Raw genomic sequence first — 19,920 nt, 5'->3', positions numbered from 1 at the left:
ACCTGGAGAGGTGCGTTCACGTGTCACCAGCACGTCATCAACACTTTTACGCACAACGTCAGGCAGACATAAGAACAACACCACACAGCTCATTTCCATATAATTTAATTTAAAAAATAAATCTTTGTAATATCTCTCTTCACCCAAAAGAACTTCATAAACATTATTAGATTTCTGTAAACAAATAACACTTAAATACACCATCATTTATTCTAAAACCTCTGTATTAAAGCAGGAATATTACAAACATGTGGACGCGAATATGAAACTAAATCCTGCACACATTTCCCTCAAAATGCCATAAATCAGCCCGTTTCATGGGAGTGTCATCTGATATTTAAGAATTGATCATCTGCATGTTCTAAAGTCGACCAATAACGTCTCCCTTCATTCATACGTTACCTTTGACAAATGGGTTCATTTCAGGTTCATGTTGGTTCATGTTCTCAGTGACATTTAAAAGGGATTCTCACACAGTGTTCAGGTATTTAAAAGGCTCCCACAGGAAAGAAACTCATCCAGAAATTCACCACTTTTTTCTGCACAGATGAAGGTTCTTTTTTAATGTCCCCTGCCATGGGCTATTGAACCATTAACGATGATTAGGGGTTATGAATGGGATTTTATGGCAGTAATTGTAATGTCATTGTAATATGAGGTGGTGAAAAAACCCTCAGTATTATTATTAATTTTTTTTTAGAAATTGAAATTTGAGGCATGCCTTTTAATGCCATGAGGAGGTTTTGTTAAAAATCACTTAAATCCACGAAGAAAAGCGTTTTAAAAAGCCTTAAAATATTAAAGAGCCTTTAATTTACAATACAAACCCCAACAAAGCCAATTACATACCTGAAGAGGCCCTTAAACATGGGCATTTAGCACCTTTACCACCTTAAACACCTTTTGGTCCCAACTTTAATTACACTTGACTAAAATGAAGGGATTATTGAAGGTATTTTAAGGGATTATTGTTCCATAGAATTCTAAAGAAACAAACATTCACACTTCTTGGATTCGCTCCGACTCCGAGTGCTTGAGTTTGTGCTTTTTGGGGAATTCATAGCTCCCTTTGTGTCCACCTAGAAAACTCCCATCATGCCTCAGCAGGACCCTGAACGTCTCCCAGCCTGTCCTCGTGGTCCTGTACGGCTCTGCAGGCCTGTACCGGGCCCCAGGTTCCTTTCTGGTAAAAGAGTTCCACCCGTGTGACCCGGTTCCCCCTCACCTGTCGTCCTGGGTCACGCCCAGCGGGTGGAGGCGCCCCGAGTCCAGCAGCATCCTCCCCAGCCAGTGGAGGAGCCGGGAGTACCAGTGGATCCCGTCCCCGTGGCCCCCGGCGGTCCCGGTCCAGCTGTGGATGAGCCGGAGGGGCGAGAAGGCCCAGTGAGCCAGGGCGTGCTGGTCCACCACGGCGTAGCAGGACGCCACCACCCCGTCCACCACTAGCGTCCCCTGCTGGGTCAGCGGGGCGTACGCCCCCCTGCTCTCCCTCATGCTGACCCGTGTGATCCGGGTCAGACGGCCCCGCCCAGCCTCGCCCCCTGACACCAGCAGGCACTGTCCCGGCTGGGCGTCGGCGGCGTACACGGTCCTGAGGGTGCCGGGGGCCGGCGGCGCCCCCTCCGAGCAGTTCCCCTCGGACACAAAGAGCAGGTGGGCGGCGGTGAGCGAGAGGCGGGCCCCGGCCTCCGTGTGCAGGGTGTAGAAGAGCGTCCAGGTGGCGGGGTCGCGGTCCAGGAAGACCAGGACCTCGCTGTAGACCAGCTCCCCACTGATGTTGCCACCCGCCAACGCCAGGACTCGCTCGCCGGGTCGCAGGTCGGCCATGGTCTTGTGACCGCCGCTCGCCAACGTCACCACGGCGTCGCTGGGGAAACAGCCGCCAGATTTAGCCGCCACAGAGTGATCTGATGGAGAGAGAGACGAGGAGGTTAAATGGAGGTCAAGGTCCGGAGTACGGAAGCTCACTGCTGCCAAGACAAGAGAACATTAAAGCCCAAGTTATGCTTCCGCGTTGACACAACCTTGCGGACCCCCCTTATGTCCAACGCAAGGGCCTGACGTGCACCTCTCAAAAATCCTAGACACGCGTCGAGGCGACGCAGCACCAACGCAGCGGCATTGGCTGTGATTGGTCCACTAACTACATCCGCTGGAGACCGCTTTTCCGGTTTCCACTCATAAACACCGCAATTTAAACTTTTAATACTTTGCACCTTGTCGCTTTTGCACAAAGAAATAAAACAATAAAACACTGAAAAATTGTGGATGTTTAAAGCCGGAAGGTAAACAAATAGGCTATAACGAGGCTAACGACGAGTCTCGGTCGGTCAGTCTTTACAAAAAAACATAGCGCCCTCTACCGGTGTGGCATTGAATTGCATTTCGACACGTAAACCCAACGCAGAAACATCACGGTCTCCTAGCAACTGCGTGGCCGTTGCGTGATCACTACGCGGAAGCATAACCGAGCCTTAATGTACTTTTGAAGTAAAATATATATATAATGTTCTTATAATCTCACATTTCAGACCTTTACATATTAATACTGATTATAATTTTAAGATTGCATGTTTTATTAATTTGAAGTAAAAATGATGAGATAATATTTGACGTTAGCGTGAGTATTCCTTGTGTTTTATTGCCGTGGCAGGATTGAGCTTCCATACCAGAAGGAATAAGCACACACTAAAATCTTTTCAACTCCCTCAAGATAAATATTGGATTTTCTCTTTTGTCCTCTGGACATAAATGAACAATCGGCCGATAAAAGCTCCTGTTTGCAACCCTGAACCCAGACCGCGTTGTGTGCTCACGTGGGTCCAGGTCCAGGTCTGGAGACAAAGCGTCCTGGCAACTTGAAAGTGACACTGGAGGAGCGTCTCAAGTCTATCTGGGGATAAATATTTGGGGAAGGTAGAAAAGCCAAGGCCAGGTGATAAGATAAGTCAGGTGGAGGTGGAGGGAGCAGAGCAGAAAACCAGAAACCAGTTAATCATCGGACACACGGACTCTGGGTCAACCCCGGGACAAAACATGGAGCATTTTCACTTACAAACACTTCTGGATGTCATCAAATATTTGTTTTACATGCAGTTTATATATCAGTAAATTATTTAGGATTAAACAAATAATTAATTTCAATTTAATGAATTATTTGATAAATTATATGATGAACAAATCATTAATTACATTTAATTTAAATTAATTATTTTTAAATAATGATGAATTTAAATTAAATGACATTATTTTATTATCATATGTATGTATTCATTTTATATTTTTTGTATAGCCCTGCAGGTGTCAGAATTAAATCTACTTATGTTTCAAGTTTGAGCGACAATAGTGAACTAATATTAACATTTTGATTAACTCTCTCAATGTTTGATTACCAAGTGATTATGTCTGAGATTTGATGATTTGAAATGATGTATTTATATATATCTCCAGTACAAACAGCATCGTGTTTCACATCCCTTTTGTTGAAATATTAAAGGCACCCTGTGCAGGTTTTCTCCACACTGTTTGTCCCCACCTGGTGGCAGTAATGAGTAAAGACAGGTAGGCCCCGTCCTGATCCTCCTCCCAGCTCCACCACAGCCACATGGTTCATGTTGTGGATGCAAAGCAGCAGCAGCAGCAGTCTGAGGTGAAATAGTGTGAATCCCTGTTTCCTCCTGCACCTACAGGGTCCCGGTGCGTCGCTGCCCCCTAGTGCTCACTCCCTCCCCAACAATGACTTCCTTTCTTTCTTTGTGTGAGGAATTTTAAAGAAAAAGGTGAAATCAAAAGATGAAAAACAAAATACCAACTTGATTGGTTGCCCTGCTGATCAAGTCAAGGACTGGGCCCTCGCAACCCGATCTGGGAGGGGAGGAGAGGTAAAGTAGGAAAAGGGAGAGAGACAGAGGGGGGGAAGAGAAAAGGGACATCTCAGTTACCACTTATTGTAAAATGTGTGACGGGCTGAGTTTGAACTCAGAGGATTGTGGGACTTCTGGAGCAATTTTCATGTTCGCTGCTCATTTCTATTAATATGTTGTAGGCTTTAATCAAAGTGTAAATGCAATCTTTATTGTCACATTCAGATGGCTTCAAATACTACAGCACCCATAAGCCTCGGCGGTCATTGCCATGGAGAAGGAGCTAGTTCGAGCGGCAGCAAAACAAAAAGACAAAAAACAGAAATTCATCCAAAACTTGACCCAGAACCTGGAGATTAGTTCCGTTAAAGTTGCTACAGAATCGAAGCTTCATCTTCAGAGTTTAAGCTCTGTGATGGGTGCTGCAATGCACCTTGGGAACTGTAGTTAAAACTTGACTTTGTAATCAAGACATTAGATATGTTATTGTGTCTGAGGGGTTTAATGTTTGCTCACATAGACTTCTCAAAATCAACATTCGTAAATTCCGTTAAATGGAATAAACATTGAGTTTTGTGAAGGAACCTTCCTTCTGTAATCACCTCGTTTAGAAACGCTTCCGTGTGAGCAAATAACACCATGTGGTTTTAGCCTGAATGTGAGACAGAGGAAGAAGAGGAGGAGGAGGAGGAGGAGGAGGAGGTTTAACAGCTGGAAGAGTCCAGAGAGCTGAGACACAAGCGAGAGGACCGTCAGTGATCCGGGAAGAAAGAAGAGAATTTAGAGGGAAAGTTGGAGTCCTCGCGCCACAAAATGTTACTTTATTAATAAAGTAAGAAGAGGAATAAAAACCTTCATCTCCAGTATAGTTTCAGGCTGCAGAGCTTCTACTGGGGTCGCTAGTTTATTTCATTCACTGAGAATACTCTTTTAAACCCTCCCCCCCTCACCTGACTTGACGCTGCAGTGGATGTGGGCCTTGGACTCGTAGTAGACCCAGTCGAAGCCGGCCTCCACGGCCAGCCGGGCCAGCATGGCGTACTTGTTGCGGTCGCGGTCCGAGGTGGTGATGTCCACGGCGCGGCCCTCGTAGTGCAGCGACTCCTCCGAGTGGTGTCCGTCCTCGTCCCAGCCCTCGGTGACCCGCAGGCGGACCCCGGGCCACAGGTTCATCACCGAGATGGCCAGGGAGTTCAGCTTGTCCTTGCAGCGCTGCAGGGGAACACGCGACAAACCAACATCAACATCAGAGGGATGGCGTTCCACTGGGGCTTTTATTCTGAAAGGGTCTTCCTCTCTCCCTGGGAAAGCAGCAGATTTAAACAGGAAGTTTGCTTTTGTAGTTTCCTGCTTGTCGGTTCACCTGTGTGACCACGGCACAATCTTGACCTTTGACCTCTCTTTTCTTTTTGATAGCCTGAACTTTTAAACCAATCACGCTGCAGCAGAAAAGTCCACTTCACCAAAATCCCTGTCACACCACGTCACCCCCCCGCCCCCCCACGTCTGTGGCTTCAGCCTTCCCACAATGCACCGCTGCTGTCCCAGCTTGTTTGCTCTCTGTGGTCGGGCAGAGGGAGGCTATGTTAGGATGGATGGAGGGGTGAAGGGGGGACTGTGAGGTTATGGGGTGGTTGGGTGCCGGGAGGGGGGGGGGGGGGGGGTCTACGTGAACAAGAGGTCCTCAGGGTCCCTCTAAACCTGGAGTCTGGTAAGAGTGAGCAAACAGAAGGTGAGAGGGCCGATTGAAGGACTCATTCAACTCCCTGCAGCCCTCCAAATGAATCCTCCGGTCAGCTCCCTGGATCTGATCCCTGATCCCAGACTGCATTGTCAGGGGGGACCATGAACCCCACAGCGGCTCCCTCAGGTGACCCCTCTGGTACACCTGGTCTGGCGGTCCTCTCGTTGAAGAGGGTGTCAGGTTTGCCGCCGCATTCCTTTAAATCTTTCCAAAGAACCGATCTCGGCTAAATGTTAAATTCAGAGTTTAATACAGATAGAAGAGATGATGTCACATCCCTCCATCATGTTAGCCTGACGGGGGCGCTCTCTCCCATTAACAGGATCATTGAAGACGCCAGTTTAGGATCATTTTAACAGGATGGTGATAGTTTGTTGATGAATAAAACAACTGAAGGGTCAAGCAAAGGTCAAACAAAAGGTCCTTTTTGAGTGCATTTACTTCTTTTGTAATTAGTACGATGTGAGTTTAAACGGTCCATTAAAGGTCGAAAATGAAGGATTTAAAGATGAAAGATTGATTTGACCGACAGACCAATGAAATGAATCTAAATTTAAATGCAAGGATTAAGTGGAGACTATGTGGAGACTATAGGACGTCTTGTGTTTCCCTGCCGCCCCTGAATGCGTCTCGTCTCATGCAGAGTGAAAAGTGGGATTAAACCCCATAAAACGTGGGCTGTGATAAGAATAGCTCCGTCTCGGCGGCCACAGATGCCTTTTCACGGTGTCCACTGTGGATTTAACCGTCTCGTGTTTTCGCTGCGGTCGCGGCAACGAGCTGGACTTCATAAATCAGACGATGCATGTTGTTGCTTTTCCTTTCAAGGTATACAGATCGGCGGGGGTTTCTGTAGGGGGGGCACTAAACCGCTGGCTGCACAAACATTGGACATCGACAACACGCGCCTGTGCGCACCTTTACGCTGCAAGAAGAATATAGACATATAGAAACTAGAATGTCTGGAAGTGTGCTTTAGATTCCAACGCATTGGACTGTTGGTGAACAGACTGGTGGATCTGCTTTTACGCGTCACGTCTGCAGGAGAATCCCGGAAATCCCAGCGACGTCTGAGGGGAAGAAGTGGAATAAAGCTGCACTTCTTTCCAAGACATTGACCGAATTAAAGCGGCCCCGTTAAACGGGAGGAATGACACTTTTTGCAGTGTGGCTTCGGCCCCAACAGTCGCGTCTGTATGCAACACGCGGCGCCCAGGAAAAGGCGAATAAAAAGGAAAAATGTGTATAATTAAGGCTTCGACACAGTGAAGTGGGGCTATTTCTGCACATGTATGCTGCGAAAACAAACACAGAAGTAACACGGGATAGTAAAAGACAAACAGGAGGCTGTCTCCTGCGGCCTGGAGCCCATAAATTGTGTGCAGGTCTGCGACGTTGACGCGCACGAAGCAGCGGCTCCGGGGGCGCGCTGCAAAAAATGTGCAGTTTTTGGAAACGTTTGACCTAAAACATATAAAAAGTGTCTGAGCGTTTATTTCTTTGGCAAAGATCACGTGGTTTGACGTCTCTCCTGTTGCTGCTTTTATGAATTATCTAAGAAGAAATGCCATCAGGAGAAATAATAAACTCGGATGCTTCTGTGCATTTAAACTCTTGACTTGTTCGCTGCTGTGACCTCTGACCTCTCGCGTTTAGAAGGAATCCCTCCGGGCCGTTTCCTCCGGTCTCCTGCGGGTATTTCTTGCAGTGCGCGCAGCGAGGTGACAGCTCCAGACGCGAGAGCGCGCTTTCACTCCCCCCACGTGGGTCTGTGGACATAAGCGCCGCCGCTCGGGGAGGAAGCCCGCGGTCACTAGAGCCAGATATAAATACTTTATTCCTGGGGAAATTGGGAGTCAAATAAATTCCACCCGGGCCACATCAATGACGGTGTCGTAAAAATGCCTGACAGTCCAAAAAGGCGACTGTTAACTCTGGCCAGTCGGGCTAAAAACGAAAAACCGGTCAACATCAGTCCGCGCTCTAACCAAATACGACTTTTGGCTGTTTTTCCACCAGAAAACATGATGTAAAACAGAGGACATAGTGTTTTAATTAACAGCGACCGCTTTTCCATACATTTTTAGACGGGGTTGCCCTCTTTTACGCACGGGCTGCCCACAGCGGAGGAGCAGACCTCGGGTCCGGATCACAAACTAACGACTGTAGAAGGAAGTTGTGCAAACAAAGTTTTGTAATCAATTCCCCAACAAGACACATTTCATTCAAGGGGCTCAACTAAAATATTGAAATAGCAGGATGAAGACTCGCACGTAAAACCAGACTCTGGGACTGTAATCCGGATCGTGGGGGTCTGTTTGGTAACACAGATCGTTGCACTGAGACGAGCCCTGAGTCAACAACACAGTGGAGGAAGATAACAGCGTCCACGCGTTTAAAGACGGGCCAAAGTGCACCGGCTAACCGACATGTCGTCCTAAGAAGCAGGCTCGAGGCTACGACGGGGGCCGGGGGGTTACCTGCGTCATCATGCGGTCTGCACCTGTGTTCTCCTCATCCTTGAAGATGATGTCGGGGTTGTAGTTCGGGGTGAGCTCCTTGAAGCGCTCGGAGTTGCGGGTGATCTTGCCCTCGTATCTCCCGCTGGCCCCCAGCGTCTTCTCGGCCACGTTGGGGCTGAACTGCTTGTAGGCGAGCGGGGCCAGCTTCCGCGGGGACCGCCTCTTGCCGTAGCCTCGACCCGGCCCGCAGCCCTCGCTGAGCGGCGAGAGGAGGAAGGCGCACGCGGCGAGGCACGTCACCAGCGTCGGCAGCAGCATTCCGCCCCGGGGACCGGTCTCTAAGCCCAAAGTGTCACCGCTGGACTTGTTTTGATGCGCCTCCCCCCGCTAGGTCCCCCTTCAGACGTTTAGAGTGGAGGTAACGGAGCAGGACTCATTCCCGGGTCCCTGAAAGTGGCCATTCCCGGCGCGTAAATGTGGCAAGTGCGCCTCCGGAGACGACCTGGGAAGAGCTGAACCTGCCCTCTGAGCCGCCGACACCCTCCTGCCCCGGTGCACGCGGAGGCAGGGGCATAAATAGGGGAGGTGAGTTTATCTTGGCAGGCAGGTTCAAAGCGGCCTCTCTGTGTCGGAGCTGTGAGAAAGGTCCGCAGACAGACACGGAGGCGCGCGTAGTGCGTAGTCTGGCGGTCACAGGGTGTCCCCGCAGCGGTCTGCGCCTCTCAATGCGCCGCTGTGGCGCAGCGCTGTTGGCAGACTGGGAGTGGAAGAGATCCTGCTGAGTCCAGATGAGGTGCCGCGAGAGGAGGAGGAGGAGGAGGAGAAGAAGAAGAAGAAGACCGCGCCCTGCTGGACCTGCCCTCTGCGCCGTCCTCTCCTCCCACCGGGTGGCACAGGCCCCGCGGCCGCCTTCATCCGCTTCCAGTCGGCCGAGAGGACAGGCGAACCCCGAGACACGAGACCGTCCGGGCCGACGCGCGCTCCTGCGTCTGGCCTGAGGACAAGGGTCCAAAGGACAGCGGGAGCGCGCGTTGAAACGTTCTCACCCCTCCTCTGATCCCAGACCCGTTTCAGAATGACACAACAATGTGGGCTGGAGGTGATGATCATTAAACTATCCCAAAGGACCTTAAGGGCCCCCTACTAGTCCAGGGTCTCCTCCCCAGACCTGCTTTTCAATCTCAGTGATTGCCTACATTTCCCACAGGTCCCCTTCACCAGCCACCACAGACCAGACACAGCACCCAGCAGCACCCACCTCTAGGGGCCTTTAGTTGGGCTTCAGGGGCCCAAAGTGACATATTCAATGTGTTATTTTTACAGGTCCTCTGATGAATTCAGGAGGAATTTCTTGGGACACTTCTGGGTGTTGGACTGCATATTGGCTACACGCAGATTATTTCTTAAACAAACCTCAAGTAGATCCATCTCTTCCCAGGAGAACTTTACCATGAACTGATGTTCTCCCCTCTTCACCCACGGGGGTCGCACAAAAACTCCTGGGATCCTGCAGGCAAACAGAGACTTCTCATCTAAACTTTCAATAGCATTCCCCAGATGCTGCAACACCTTGAGTCAACATCTCACCGTGCTCTGAGAATCGACCGCCGTGGGCTCATTATTCTCCTCCGTCTGGCCCCGTCACTTCAAAGTGACGCTGAGACACAAACACGGGGATTCTGTGGGTTCACAAGTGGAGAGGGAGAACCAATCTCTGGGCTGGGGTTCAATACAAATACAACTTTGCTCACTAGAAAGTCTGAAACGGCCTTCAAAATGTCTTCTGAATGAGTTAAAAACGGACAAAAAGTCATCAAAACTATATTTAAATCTTTAATCATCCGCTTCTCTTTAAAAAAACAACAAAATCCACTTTAAAGACATTATTTAATTACAAGTTTTGAATTAAAAACAGATCCCATGAAAAACAAGTGTCTAAAAATGTTAAAAGTGTCCTCTTCGGAGATAAAAAAATTCTAAATAAAAGCCCTTTTCCTCGCGTGGTCAGTGTCTGCGTTCCTACTGCCGCGGCTCATCTGAACAGCCCCACCACTTTCTTCTTCTTTGGTTTGGAGGACGGTCGCTCTGCTGCAGCGTCAGCCGTCGCCGGGGGCAACTGGGGAGGACAGAAGACGGGGACGGATGTTTGCCTTTGGCAGCTTCTACATACTTCCTGTTGTTTTATCTCATATATATTTCATATCATGGTCATATCATTTCCTGTTTTTCATCAATTAGGATTGGTTGGTTTCTTTGCTGGATTACAATGAGGGTCATTAGCTGGTCATTTCTCAGTGATACACTATAATAAATCTACTGTAATACATAAGGTTAAGGTAATTAACATTTTAAACATTTCCTTAAAAACCATCCAAACCATATTCGGTGTTACAGTGAGTGAATGATGTGTCCTCTCTTTAAAAGACTGACCTGTCGTACTGGTGGCCTGACGGCCATCTTGGCTCCAGCCGGCTCCACCATGGCGTCCTCGCCGACTTCACTGTTGATCAACGATCCACCTGGACGACGATACAGAGTTACACATTGTGATTTTTTGGTCATTTTAAAGACAATTGGTTGATAATAAATCATTGTTGTCTGCAGAAGAGTGAACTCCTGATGTGTTGAATGCAAAGTCAGCTGACTGTGAGATCAAAGTGAAGGTTATCAGATGGCATTATTGATCCTCTGATCAATAATCGGAGTCATTTCTAGAGTCCAAACCGACCTGAAGACGCGTTGACGTCCGGTTCCTCCCGGCGCTCCTCGGACGCTCGACGTTTCCGCGTGTTTCTGTGGGCGACGACAGCGGCGTAGAGGGGTCGGAGGTCACCGTCGAAGCCCAGGGGAGCCGCCTGCTGCTCAGCACACAGCAGAGGAAGAGTCTGATGGGAGGAGAGAGAGGAAGGTGAGCTCTTTGTGAGGATTCACGGCTTTCTAAAGCACATTTGACAAATGATGTTGATTTAATGAGACTTTTAGTCTTCTTTATGAGCCGTTAGAAACAAAGCAACAGGTGGAGGAGGAATTAATCATTCATTCTTAATATGTCCCTGCTGCTCTCGCACCAGGTAACAACGTTTATTGGCTGCTGGGACAATAAATAGACTCTTTATTTCCCTCCTGAAAACACACGTCTGACCGAATCACAGCTTCTACTTCTGTTTTCACCACCACTCCAGATTTACATTAGAGACGAGAGTCCATCTGCTTCCCTTCTGCAGCTTTAAAGATTAAAATCATAAAATAATGCCATGCCTGAAGTGAGAATGAAAGTGTCCTTTTGACTTGCGGGGATGTTTGTTTTACGGCCCTGTGCAGCCGGAGTCACATGCCCGAGGTGTGATGCCCGGGTGTGACGGCGCTGCGATAAGCCTCTAATCAAAGCTGCATTATTGGCACAGCTGACCACAGGTGGAGCAGGAACAACGGAAACACACACACACACACACACACTCCGTCAGCCTGACAGATAGGGGTGCGTGTAAACTCCCGCGACATTATGCAAACGCACGGCGGACGCGTAGAAAAACACACCCTATTCACTAACTCCGTCTTTTTTCCCCGATGGAGAGGACAAACTCTCCAAATTAGCTCCTCAAATATTGACCGGGAGAAATTGGTGGTCTCCCGCTCGCTGTCAGGGCAGAGGGGCTCCTAAACACACTTTTGGTCAGGTTTGGAGGTTTCTCATTGATTTATTTTTGTTATTTGTTTGTTTAAATATCGTAAAAATAAATGGAAATGCTCTGGTGAGGCTTCGTTCTGCTTTGGGCACAGAGAAAGCAATGTGCAGCAGAAAGCCCACCTTAGTCTCTCTTTTTATTCACTCCCCCTCCTCCCAACCCCCCCTCTGGCTGTCAGCTCACTTCAGATTATTTGATCTGAAATGCTGCGTTCAATTGGATGGATCCGGCTCTCATTTGGTGGTTCTAAGCCCCGCCTCTCAGCGATACGGAGGCCTATTTGTGCCAGAGAGGACACAAACGGATGCAATAAATAAAACTGTGATGGCCATATTTTAATGGTGCATCCAGTGGGTTTGGGAGTGGAAAGTGGAAAATAAAAGAATAAATACACACAGCCAATCACAGACAAGCATGAGGACAACAACAACAGGTCAAAACGTGACGTCTATTCCCAACATCTCACACTTCTTTTTCACCAGAACTACCAAACTGCTGGAGGAAAAAGTAAGACTATTAGAAGGTATGAGGCCTAAATGTTGATGTATCTGGCAGTGAAGGGCTTCCGTACACGAGGACAGGTAAAGAGGATTGTGGGTAGCTATCTAGATAGGTAGCTGGAGAGGAAACGCCAGGCGAGGAATAAAAAGGTGATTACAGCAGGTCAACAACCTCCGACTCCATTCTGGAAAGTTCCTGCCTGCTGTTACAATGGAACAAAGTCCTCCAACAATGGGGGAGGAGGCGGAGTCTCACCTGGTGGCCCCGCCCCCACATGCCTCCTCCTCCTTCCCCACAGTAAAGCATCATGTGGGGAAGGTGATGAGAGGAAGGCTGGTCTCCCTCTATTATTAGCAGGTAAACAGCTCTGGTTTTAGACCACATGGTGTTGTTGTTTTTTAGGGGGGTGGGGGGGTCCTGGTCCTGGTGCCGGAGAGTCTCACACTCACTTTCCCTCATCCTCATGTTTACTCTCCCTCATTTCTCTCGACCTGGTTTTCTCCTCGCCGTGACCTCAGCGCCGTGTCCACCAACATGAGAGCACCGCGGTGCTTTTCTGTTTCAATCCCCTGAAAAAGGACTCGAGGTCACAGGGTCGGAAAAAACCCGGAGGATTCAACTGCTGGAGGACCGGCAGCGACTAGACCTCATCTGGACCTCATCCCTCCACATCCGGTCCATGAGTTGGGCGCTGGTTCCCTCGTCTCACTTTCAAGAATCAAAGTCAACAAACAAGAACGAGGTTTAGGCGATGAGAAGCTTTAACGTCTCCTGTGTGAAATCTGCAGGCTTCATTAGCTGCTAACTAGCGTAGCACGCCTCCACCACTCACACAACTGCTGGCAGTCGAGTTGCATTGTGGGTAATGTAAGAAGAACGATATCTCTGCTTCTGCTTTTTCATCCTCAACACAACGTACGTTCAGGTTGTCATGGAGACGCAGACCCTGAACTGATGATGACAACTAAATCATCTCCATGGCAACTGAGGAAGGCCACAAGATGTGGGTTGAAAGCGTCCGACACAACAAGTAAGTTACAGTGAATTTTAGTAGATAATAACAATATTATAACTAAAAAAATGTCTGTTTCCATAAAAACAGGTGAATCGGTCGATATTTATGAATGGATTTCTATTTTATCATTAAATATTGGTATTTTAAAGAGAGGGAATAAAGGAATATCATATATGACTGATATATTATAGCGCGACACTGAAGTAAGCATTGCAGACCTGCAGCCTGAACAGGAAGCGTGACAGCTCCTGGAATAAAACACGGCGCTGCAGCGGTCAATGCGTTTTCACGTGCCGTGGCCGCCGTGTTCCGTGTTCCGTGTTTGTGCTCTCATGTTGCTCGCAGGCTCGTGATGTCTTTGCGGGACGCCGCACCCGGCCGGTCCAGGCTCTGCGTCCCGGCTCTGGGTCCCGGCCCAGCAGCTGTAGCGGGGAGCAGCCAGGCCACAGAGGGACTAATTACAGAGCGAGGACAACCCTGTGGAAACTGTGTGCAACTGACAGCAGGAACGTGCAGGCAGAGGAACGCACGACGGCTGCTCCTTTACGCTTCAGAAGATCACGATCACGATGACTCTCGTCTATAAATGAGCCCAGAGTGACGTCTTGGATGTTCAGCTGACAAATGAAAGAAAACAAAGAAAAGCAGCCAAACTCACGGGATGATCTAAATACTTTCTCTCATATTGTTTCAGCACGAGCAGAGAAACGCACCGGCCAACCCAGACCGGAACAGACCAGGTCCAACTTGGTCCGCATTGCTCATAATGACGTTCAATCAGTGAGCTCACATTCATCTTCTTTATTCTAAGGAATGAGAAACTCAAACCCCCCCCCAAGCCTCTCCTTCTTAGCACCCGGGTCCTGAATTCCTCAGGTATGTGAGATAAAGAGCTGCTCGCTGCTGTTTGTGGGAGCAGCAGTCAATGATTTACTGAGGAAGAGGAGGAGGAGGAGGAGGAGACCTTCCTTCACTTTCCTCCAGCTTCCTCCTCCTGACTAATTCTCAGGTGGGTTTTGTCCAATAACACTGATTACATGAGCCATTAACCAGCAACCTGCCAGTCTGTTAAATCACTGCGGGGCGGTAAACTGATCAGTCTTTTCAAAGGCATCTCTTGTCTGATTGGCGTTTAGGGAAAGGTCCGTTTGTTGCAGATCAGAAACCTTCCTCAGTTGTTAGTGTTATTTCGGTTCAGAGCAGGAAACCTAGATGTTCCTGCAGAGAATCTAACATTACATCAAACACACCGCAGGGTTTCACCAGAGAGCCTCTAAGTAGCGTTCAGGATCAGTCCTCCATCCGTCGGGACGACGCAGGACGGAAGGCGACGTTTCTTTGGCAGCGATTATGTGATTGTGTGCAGCCAGACGGAGGTGTTTGGGTCAGAGGAGGCCACTAATTGTCAGAGGTCGTTAAACTGCTGTACGTGGTCGCCATGGAGATGTGACACGGGAAGAGGGCGCCGTTCCCGAACGGTGACAGTTCAATTCAGAGCTGACAAGTGTGTGACGCCGCCGCCGCCGCACACACACACACACACACACACACACACACACACACACACACACACACACACACACAGCTCTGAAAAACCAACGGCATGTGTCACAGCCTGCTGTGGATGAGCAGACACGCCCCTCCACACACACACACACACACACGCACGCACACACACACACACACACACACCAAATATAGGTCCAAAGACAAGCTGATGTGATCCCAAAAGGATATGAAATTCATGACCAGCTTCAGCCTGTGCCCAAGGTAAAACCAAGCCTGTGTGTGTGTGTGTGTGTGTGTGTCAGTGGGAAGCGCATGCTAATTCCACCCATGTAAATGTTGACCTGAGCTGGGTGGGGTGTTTGTGTGGTGACGGGGCTGGGGAGGGGCTTTCATGGTAGAAAATAAAAGCTGCTGCTCCTGTCATCATGGGCTCTCCTTCACTGTCCTGCTGACCCCCCCCCCCCCGGTGTGGGAGAGGGAGGCCACACACACACACACACACACACACACACACACACACACACACACACACACACACACACACACACACACACACACACACACACACACACACACACACACACACACACACACACACGTAAATAACAGGCAAGGACGAACGGAGTGTTTATCTAAGGGTGAAGCATGAAATTCTGTGCGCGTGTGTGCGCGTGTGTGTGCGTGTGTGTATTGCAGCACACTTAGAGAAGGTGCCATTAGGTCTCCAGCATCACAGCCGCTGAGTTTTCACCTGGAGGTGTTCAGGATGCACACAAAGCAGCTTCCCTCTGTGGCGAATGATTGAAGCGCTACGTCACGCTCAAACTAATATTAAAAATACTCAGATGTGAGTTGGGAAGACCTGGGTCGCCATGGAGATGGATCCAGACGGAGACACAAACAGGAGTGGCTGGACGGACACACGCATGCAAAAGGACCGGGAAGATAAATACTACACCGACACGCCAAACGCCTTCTCACACACACTACAGTGGGTGACTCTCGCTTTGACGCATCGCGGCGACATTTCTCCCGACTAGTTGTCTTTCAGTTTGAACTTCGGTCTGGAGGCGGCTTCGTCACGGCTCGGAGGAATTTACCACGAGGAAGAAGACTTTGATCCACTAGAGCAGAGCTTCTTCTCCTCCTCTTCCATCTTATTCTCCTCCTTCTTCTTCCCCTCCTCCTCCTCCTCTACGGTTCCCTCAGCCCAACGATGTGATGACCATATCAGAAAACAGAGGCTCCACTGTGACCTGATGTAACTTTCCATGCCTCTCCACACCTGAGCAGAGTCACTTCCACCACCTGAGAAAGACATTCCTTCTTCCCGATTTGTCCTTTTGGACAAACACGCTGGTTTCCTCTCTGAAAACCACCAGATGATGCAAACACACAAACTGGGAATTACACTGAGGTGGTTTCCCGCATTGAAAGTGACTCGTGATGGAAACTCTCCTTCTGATGTTTCACCTTTAAAACCTCCGTCTTTAAGTCTATAGTTCAGTTTCAAATGTGTGGAGACGTCTACAATAAAACAGAGTCAACCTGCTTTCTGTAGGCAACCAACCGGAAAGAGTGGGTTGGAAAATCCCAAAACAAGTATTATTTACAAAGAAACACTGAACCTGAACAAAAACTGTAAAAACAACTAGGCGGGAGAGGACAGATACACACAGGACATTCCACAGGTGGATCTGAAATACCAGGTCTCACACACACACACACACACACACACACACACACACACACACACACACACACACACACACACACACAGACACACAGACACACACAGACACACACAGACACACACAGACACACACAGACACAGACACACACACACACACACACACACACACAGTAGGAGTCAGGGGTCAACAAAGTCAGAGATGAGAAATTCCTCACCTGAAGACAGTAAACACTTTTAATCTAAGAGCCCCGCCCCTCGCTTCTCTCTGATTGGCTGACGGTAACGCACGGCGACGTGACTTGAAATCGTGTTCACGTTCCAGTGGCCGTACCGTGTCTGTGTGTGTGTGTGTCTGTGTGTGTGTGTGTGGCTGACATCTGACCTTTGACATGAAGTCCTTCCTGTAGTTTTGCTCCTCAAAGGCGTCCGTCTGCAGCCGCTCTGGTTTCAAACACACATTTAAATCAATTAGAAACATTAGATTTTTGTTGGTCAGGATCCCCCAAATAAACTCGTTCAACAGATATGATTATGTCACACACAAAATGACTTTCACCTTTTTCAAAAGTAGCTTTAACAATATAATGTAAGATTTAATTCCTTTTAAGGCTCAGCCAGCTGTTTCTTGGTAAATCAATCTTTGTTGTTTTTGTGTTTTTACCGTATGATTTTGAACCGTATTTAATTATTCACTGTGTATCCGGTATTTGTACAAAATATAACTTTAATTATACAAAAATGTTAAAGTATTATTAGCATTACAAGTAGACACAAACGTAATTCAAGGGGTCACTGACCTTCTCTCAACTCTAAACCCATGTCTTATATTTGACCTTTGTTTTTACAGGGAGAACATTCCTCCTACTGTTCCTGTGTGTGTGTGTGTGTGTGTGTGTACCTCTAGTCAGCGTGGCTCCGTTCTCCCTGTAGTCCTGGATCTCAGCGTCCTTCCTCCCTAGCAGACCTCCGAGCTGCTCCACCTGCCGCTGCAGCAGGTGGCTCATGGCCAGCAGGGGGCGCACCAGCTGAACACACACCTGAAGACACACACACAACACTAGGTTTTTAACTGGACATGAAGTCCTTATGGCTCTATATAGACACTAACTGGTTGCCATGGTGACAGAACTACAGGTCTACTAGGAAGTTACTGAGGTGTGGACCGTACCACAGTGACAGGGGCGGGGGTGCAGTGAACCTCCCAGTAGAAGGGCAGCCCTGCCAGCTCACTCTTCAGCTTCATGCTGATGTTTCCATCCTCCCGCCGCGTCAACGAGATCTGGGCCTCGCCGTCGCATCGCCCGTCACTTCCTGTCAGACGGGGCTGCACCACGTCACACAGGTGGGAGAAGAAGGCTTCGACGGGGGCTCGCAGGCGTCTGTTCAGCTCCTGGCAGGAAGACAGAAAAGCAGAAAGAGTTACCAGAAAGAACATGGATTAACGAGCAGTGGATGAGTCACGTGTGTACCTGTGCTCTCTTCTGGATGGCCGCCGAGTCCATCCTCTCCTCCCACACACAGTGCACGTCCGTCAGCAGGATGTGGTACGCCGTCTCCCCAAACCAGCTCTTGGCGAGGAGCTGGCAGCCGCTGATGTTCACGGGGAGCCAGGGGCACTGCAGGAGGACGTCGGCGGGGGCCCCTCCGACCTCCATCGGGGCCAACGAACCAGGTACCACACTAAAGAGAAAGAAGACATCGTCACTCCAAAAGATATATGTATATATATACATAAAGACATAGGGACATTACATCACATAACAGCACAGCTACCTGTTTATAAAGTACTAAAAGTGCATTTTTGATTCTAGAACAATTATTATTGTGATATCCTGGTCGTGGATAATACTGCTCCATTGGAATCACTCCAGAGAGGTGATGCTTTTTTCAGGACCGTCCATGGATCCCACACCAGATCCCACTGACATTTTCATCTATTTAGCAGATCTAATCAGATCTCATGCACGTTTTGAGATTCTTCCTGGAAGTGGAAGCCAACTAACAACCACACACCCCTTCAAAAAAGCCGTTTAGTTAATCGCTCACCTCCGAGGAAGGAATGCGCCTGGGCTGAGATCTGCTAATGCCGGGTTGAGCGACGCCGTCCCGGCCGCATAATCACCCCCTTGCAGGGAGGGAGACCGCGGGGCAGCTCCTGCGGGTAACACCGGCTCCTCTCTTCTGACCGGTAATGGGCCTGTTTTCGGGGAATAAAACGAGGTATTTCTCGTCAGTCGCAGCGCGCGTTCCGGAGGTTTGACTCACGTCAATTTGGAAATCGCAAAAAATACCAAAATAAGTGATTTTTATGAGTACAATGAGCAGCCAGACAAAGCTGGAGACGGAAGCCAAGCGGTTACGAGGATGTTGTTCTGACTCGCAAAGCAACGAGGTCACACCAGACTTCCTTCACAAATCTCTAAATTAAACGTGCTTCTCGGCCAGAAGCTATTCTTACCAGGTATCATGATATTTTAAACCGTGCACACACCGCTAGAAGGCCTCTCTTTAATTCGGCTAAGCTACTCAGGACAATAAGCACTTAGTATTACAAAAATACACATCACTGAATGATGCATACGCGCGTCAATAACGTTAACGCTATTAGCTAAAGGGTGGTGGAAACGGTGAAAATGACACAAAAAGACACATTGGTATTGCTTTATTTGTCTTCTGTATTTTAAATAAAGCGTTCTGAACGGATTTTACTCATTCACAACCAAATTAAACTGGAGGGGGGGAAATCACACGAAACTCAATTCACAAATCCATAAATGTAAAAGTGTCCCTGCTTATAATGGAACATAGATGTGTTACAGCGTTTGGTTGTAAACGGTTTCTACATGTTGAAGGGAGACTCTTTAAATCGGCGGTCATCTCGCTAACGCAATGAGCGACATTTATCGCTAAATGTCCATTTTTGGTTAGCGATCGCGAGGTTTGCTAGCTAGCATTAGCTCATTTAAGGCTAAAGCGGGGTAACCGTTTGTTTTTCGGCATCGTTCATCAAATGAAATGAAACTGAGTCTTTGTTCCACCATAACAGCTCACAACCCGTCTTACTATACGAAAAGAAAGAGAAGTATTACTTTAAAACGACCAACGCTGCACTCACAGATTCCGCTCCGCCGCCAGTTCCTGTTGACAGTTTCTGATTCTACGCCCGACGTCAAACACGAGCGTCTTTCAAAGGTTCCGCTTTTATTATCATATTATTTATAACATCAACCCACTCATCCTGCGACTGTTGCTCTAGTAATACTCGTTTTTATCTCGAGTTATATGCCAGATTATTATCTAAGTTTTTTTTATATCATAAAAATAATAATAATAATAATAATAATTAATTAATAATAATAAGCTTTGCTCTCATAATTTGGGGAAACTAAAGAAACAGTAAAGCGACTGGATGAAAGTACGGAAGTCACACAAGCAATTGCAGCACTT

General features: G+C 48.3%; 2 protein-coding genes across 6 annotated transcripts; both read right to left on the bottom strand.

Moving 5' to 3' along the window:
- Window positions 1-132: 132 nt before the first annotated feature.
- LOC311009770 (indian hedgehog B protein-like) lies at window positions 133-9,772 on the bottom strand. 3 transcript variants are annotated; one of them, XM_084004138.1, is made up of 4 exons: window positions 9,657-9,772; window positions 9,483-9,576; window positions 4,814-5,075; window positions 133-1,907 (listed from the first exon to the last, which is right to left on the bottom strand). In XM_084004138.1, the coding sequence occupies exons 1-4, from the start codon at window positions 9,686-9,688 to the stop codon at window positions 1,222-1,224; spliced, it is 1,074 nt and encodes a 357-aa protein (XP_083860264.1). In that variant the 5' UTR covers window positions 9,689-9,772; the 3' UTR covers window positions 133-1,221. The 3 variants fall into 3 exon arrangements, with proteins under 3 accessions (XP_083860264.1, XP_083860265.1, XP_083860263.1); XM_084004139.1 differs by having other exon boundaries at window positions 9,519-9,576; XM_084004137.1 differs by lacking the exons at window positions 9,483-9,576; window positions 9,657-9,772 and adding an exon at window positions 8,088-8,797.
- A 117-nt stretch (window positions 9,773-9,889) lies between these two features.
- nhej1 (nonhomologous end-joining factor 1) lies at window positions 9,890-19,634 on the bottom strand. Of its 3 annotated transcripts, none has more exons than XM_084004145.1 (9): window positions 19,563-19,634; window positions 18,520-18,670; window positions 17,943-18,153; window positions 17,642-17,863; window positions 17,372-17,510; window positions 16,856-16,914; window positions 10,798-10,954; window positions 10,500-10,588; window positions 9,890-10,185 (listed from the first exon to the last, which is right to left on the bottom strand). In XM_084004145.1, exons 3-9 carry the CDS (start codon window positions 18,126-18,128, stop codon window positions 10,102-10,104), a joined length of 936 nt encoding a protein of 311 aa, XP_083860271.1. In that variant the 5' UTR covers window positions 18,129-18,153; window positions 18,520-18,670; window positions 19,563-19,634; the 3' UTR covers window positions 9,890-10,101. The 3 variants fall into 3 exon arrangements, with proteins under 3 accessions (XP_083860271.1, XP_083860272.1, XP_083860273.1); XM_084004146.1 differs by having other exon boundaries at window positions 19,589-19,628; XM_084004147.1 differs by lacking the exon at window positions 18,520-18,670 and having other exon boundaries at window positions 19,563-19,620.
- Window positions 19,635-19,920: the final 286 nt, after the last annotated feature.

Source organism: Eutrigla gurnardus (genome assembly GCF_963514095.1).
Source record: "Eutrigla gurnardus genome assembly, chromosome: 24".
In the NCBI taxonomy this organism is placed as follows: domain Eukaryota; kingdom Metazoa; phylum Chordata; class Actinopteri; order Perciformes; family Triglidae; genus Eutrigla; species Eutrigla gurnardus.
This window is presented reverse-complemented; position numbering and strand designations above follow the sequence as displayed.